The sequence below is a fragment of the Urocampus carinirostris genome, chromosome 9 (assembly GCF_059441175.1).
Source record: "Urocampus carinirostris isolate Australia breed hairy pipefish chromosome 9, RoL_Ucar_1.0, whole genome shotgun sequence".
Lineage (NCBI taxonomy): Eukaryota > Metazoa > Chordata > Actinopteri > Syngnathiformes > Syngnathidae > Urocampus > Urocampus carinirostris.
Genome location: NC_142357.1, coordinates 19,450,248 through 19,454,749, shown reverse-complemented (window position 1 = coordinate 19,454,749; position 4,502 = coordinate 19,450,248). Strand labels below are relative to the sequence as shown.

Genomic DNA, 4,502 nt, shown 5'->3' with positions numbered 1-4,502 from the left:
TCAGCTGTCGGCACAGTCATTATATGCGGATTGTTGATGAGAGTTAAGTGTGTTTAATAAGTGGCAGACGTAGGGGTCCTTCAGTCAATTGTATGCTGGCGTCTTCTGGAGGACAGTGGCGTTCTTGATCCTAACAGGGACATTTCCGTTTGTTGTTTTTTTTTTTGTCCCAACAGCAAAAATGCTTCAGGTGAATCCATCAATACAATATAATATCTGTTTCTGGCAAAGGATTTATGAGCACATTGAGAAAACACGGTAATGGAGCACATTTTTAGATCAAGGCAGAAGCAAGAAAGATGCTTCATTGAAATTTAATCCCAGGCGAACTATTCCCTGAATTTCGAACATACGCAAAGTAGTAAAACCTCAAATGTTTTTCCAGATTTTATTTGAATCAACTTGCTTTTTTATCATTTTATTATTAAAATATATATTTTTGAAAGGGCCTTCACAAGCTTCACTGGAAAAAACTAAATCCTTACCTCATAATCTTTCCAATTTCAAGTACAAGTTTTATTAGATATATTTTCCTGTTGCTTAAACAAAAATTAAATGAATAATTCAAGCAGGCCGATTTTAAGAAATATGTGATACTAATATTAGAGTGAAATACATCGCTTTTGCAAATAATGCAAACACACCGGAAATATTTTGGAAAGCCACTGTATTGGTTCGAAACAGGAAACGACTGGTGAGACGTCTTTGAAATAGGCTACTCCCCTATGGAGGGCTTCAATTCAAGTCGAAAAATCATTTGGAGAGATTGCTGCTGCTCACTCATTGAAAGGACATCAAAATGCTGACGGTCCTTTACCAGCTGCTCCTGCTGATCCTACTTAGAGGCAGGTTTATCTTCCCTGTTTGTCTCGGTACGCACTTGCCAACATCTGTTTTGTGCTTTTTTTTCTGCTCAGGATGCTCGGGTGGTCCTGACTTCAGAACAGAGACCGTTGCAGTTGGACAAAGTGTCTCTCTAAAATGTAGTCTTGACAACTTAAAGTTCCGGGACACCGTTTCGTGGATTCGACTCGCTTCTGGAACCTTCCCTGAAATCTTGAGTCAGATGGGAGCTTTTGATTATTCTCAACCTGAAACTTGGACATCAAACAGTAGACGTCATATCTTAGTAAAATATCTGCCGGGAAAATTTTGTCTGGAAATTAGTCAAGTTCAGAAAAGTGACATGGCGATCTACTACTGTTTCAAACATAACTCTTGGAAAAAAAACATTACATTTTTGAATGGAATATTTCTGCAGGTCCAAGGTAAATAAATGTGTGTATCTGTAACCAGGCTTTAACAAAAATATGGCTTGAGAGTGAATTTTGTTTTTTAAAATTTCCAGGAGGAAAATCTTCTGTCTCTGCCGTCACTCAAGAATTACATTCTAACAAGGGCCCAAGCGGCCCTTCAATAACCTCACAGTGCTCAATAGTCTTTCGATCCGGTCAAACATGCAGAGATGGAAACAAAGTTTCCTGGTTTAAAGCTGGCCCAGGTCACGCACCCCCAAGTTTTGTTTACACTTATGAGCAATGCGGAGAGGCCCAAAATGGCTCCATGCAGAAATGCATTCACGGTTTTTCAAAAAATGACAACTCTTCCCTTGCCGGAACGTATGCTTGTGCTGTTGCCACATGTGGGGAGATTTTTATGGGAAATGCAAAAGAAGTCGTCATTTCAGGTACATATTTTTGTTCCAAGTTTGTATTTGACAATGTGCTAATCAAGTGAATTGATTTATGTTTTCTGTTTTTTTGTATGTTTCCAGATGCTGACACGACAGTTTTAATGTCCATTATCTATGTTTTGAGTTTTGCTTTGACCTTAAACTTCATGCTCTCAGCTTTTGTTGTATACAAATTTAAGACTAGGGATTGGTTGGATTGTTTTTCCTGCAAAGGTGAGAAAATAAGCAGCTTATTTAATCATTCAAAGTAGTTATATTGCCAAAGTCACAGATTTCGCGGAGGGAAGTTCGTTTGCAAATGACCAGAGAATGTTTTTGCAATTTGTCACACAAAGTGCCGTCGGGATTCAATGAGTTTCAGAAATTGTTCCGATATCTAAATGATAGAACCGACTCGGAGAGCCGTTGGTCATATAAGTCAATTTGGGGCCAAATATTTTGAACTTGACAAAATGCTACTAAAAGTGAGAAAACAAAACTAATTGAATGGAACTTTTTTGAAATTAAAGTACAATTGTCAATTTTTGGGGGATTGTATTTAATTTCAGTTTTAAGTTATTTGTCTTCAGTTATAAGTATCTCTCTCTCTCTCTCTCTCTCTCTCTCTCTCTCTCTCTCTCTCTCTCTCTCTCTCTCTCTCTCTCTCTCTCTCTCTCTCTCTCTCTCTCTCTCTCTCTATATATATATATATATATATATATATATATATATATATATATATATATATATGTATATATATATATATATATATATACATATATATGTATATGTATATGTATATATGATAGATAATATTCAATATGCAAAAATTGGGTTTCAGTTTTTAAGTTGACCTTTATAAGTTCAAAATTTTAGCCTGAATGCAACCCCCATGCTAATGAATTGTATTTCTCTTTGTTTTCATTTCAATATCAAGCTCGTCAGCAAACTCATGAAAAAATATCAAGCAGCGTGCAGCAGGTCAGCCAGACTTTCCTCCGCAAAGTTTCTCTCTAGCCACTTTCTTTTCTTTACACATGACTTGTTTTCTCAGAGAGACGAGGACTCTTTAATTTATTCTGTGCCCAACATCGTTGCCAGGAATAGCGGCAAAGCCGGCCTAACAAGCACCAGAACCACTGAAGAATTTAGCATATATACCGATGTCTGTCTTCAAGACTCTTCATGAGGCCAAATGGATTCGATGGTCTCAATCACTTCTTTTGAGTTTTAGTGATGATGAAGAAATTTCAATGCTTTTTATTGTTCTTTTTTTCTCAGTGAAAAGGAAAAAAAAAAACGTGATACAGAGAAGAATTACTGTACATCCTGAATATTGCTAGGTGCTGGCATGGTGAAAAAGCCCTTGAAGCTTTGGTAGTGCACATCACTCTCAACTCCAGCAGAGGCGCCCGTCTGAGAACCGGTCCCCCAGCGACGGCTAGCAACCCCCAGGCCAGCTTTGTTGGATGGAGCCCAGAAGAACCCCCCACAAGCCCACAGCCACATATTGCTCTACCACACTCAATATCTTGATGTCACGTCACAGTAATAAAAGCAGGCCATTTATTGTTTGTGTTGAATTCCATTTTTTTTTATTTCTAGCACCTATCAGCTGGTTAGTTTCCTTTTACAAGCAATTGCTTGTCTTTATATTTCTTCATGATATTGTTGTTTAAGGGGGGAAAAAATCAAAATCAAAAATAGTCCAAATAAAGAACTGCCATGGTTGCCATGGCGCCCATTTGGTCCCCGTCGTGTGGCGCCAGGTTATGTCAAGGTTGCCACGGCGCCCAATTGGCCCGCCGTGTGGCGCCAGGTTCTGTCATGGTTGCCACGGCACCCAATTGGCCCCGCCCATGAACACCAGCTGGAACGCGTTGACAGATTGCACCCTGGGAGTAATTAAACGCTGTCCTTTGAGTCGTTTGTTGTCGAAGCGTCTGCAAAACTCCTGATAAGGAGGGGTGAGGTTCAAACAGAGTTGCCGGATACAACCGAATGTTTGATCTTACATTATTACACATAGTCCAGTGTTTTTCCAAATTGCTCAGTCCACAATTGAATGGATTTGGGAGTACAGTCCATAAACATGCCCGATTAAAGTCGCCGTCTACGATAAAGCTCCGTTGGGGAGTGGAAGCTGCTGTTTATTGATAGCAGCGGGCAGCAGATTTAGCGCTATGCTAACGTTAGCATCCGGTGAAACGGTTAGCGGTGGAAAGTAAACAGCAAACACAAAGACCACAGTTAACTCTCCCGGTACATAGAAGGGTCTGCACGATACTGCAAGAACTTCCATATCGAGTGAGCAGTGTGTGTCAATGGTTCGGCTATTATTGTAGCACGTAGTCTCCAACCCCTGTTTTTACCGGAGTCTTCGTCTCGGTGATGTAATGCAGCGTCGGGAAAGCCAAGACTCCGTGATGACAAAAAAAAAATCCTCCAATTTCGGACGTTGTTGGTGGCGATCCGCAGCTCAATTCACTCATTGTGGACGATGGATCTGGCGTTGGTTGAACATGCTTGGGAGCGCTGGTCTGTGTGGTCGCCTTCTTAGTTCAGCCTTTGCTCCGTCGTTGTCGTTGTCGGCAGGCGGGCAAATCTTCCAGGGAGATCCGGTGGTCTCTGTATATCCCTCGGGATGTAGTGGATAATATTGTAAATGCGAAGGGAGTCGAAGGGAAAATATGAGGATCAGGAGACACTGAAAAACAAAAGACGAACTGGAGCCCGAGCCGCAGCGTTTGCACAACGCGCCGCCATCTTGACTTCTAATAGAGAAGACATCAATGAATTTTAAATGTTTAAATTTTGAACGCACGATCAA

The 4,502-nt window shown here is 40.5% G+C and overlaps 1 protein-coding gene across 1 annotated transcript; it reads left to right on the top strand.

Moving 5' to 3' along the window:
• The first annotated feature begins 755 nt into the window (after nucleotides 1-755).
• Nucleotides 756-2,984, top strand: LOC148359529 (uncharacterized). The gene is made up of 6 exons (XM_088344342.1): nucleotides 756-845; nucleotides 918-1,268; nucleotides 1,349-1,687; nucleotides 1,775-1,906; nucleotides 2,610-2,653; nucleotides 2,727-2,984. The coding sequence occupies exons 1-6, from the start codon at nucleotides 800-802 to the stop codon at nucleotides 2,859-2,861; spliced, it is 1,047 nt and encodes a 348-aa protein (XP_088200468.1). The 5' UTR covers nucleotides 756-799; the 3' UTR covers nucleotides 2,862-2,984.
• Nucleotides 2,985-4,502: the final 1,518 nt, after the last annotated feature.

What these genes read in the sequence shown, in the direction of transcription:
- LOC148359529 (XM_088344342.1), top strand. Translation starts at nt 800, where the DNA reads ATGCTGACGGTCCTTTACCAGCTGCTCCTGCTGATCCTACTTAGAG. An exon ending in AATATTTCTGCAGGTCCAAG is followed by an intron (nt 1,269 to 1,348) that starts GTAAATAAATGT and finishes TAAAATTTCCAG; the next exon opens with GAGGAAAATCTTCTGTCTCT. An exon ending in GGATTGTTTTTCCTGCAAAG is followed by an intron (nt 1,907 to 2,609) that starts GTGAGAAAATAA and finishes TTCAATATCAAG; the next exon opens with CTCGTCAGCAAACTCATGAA.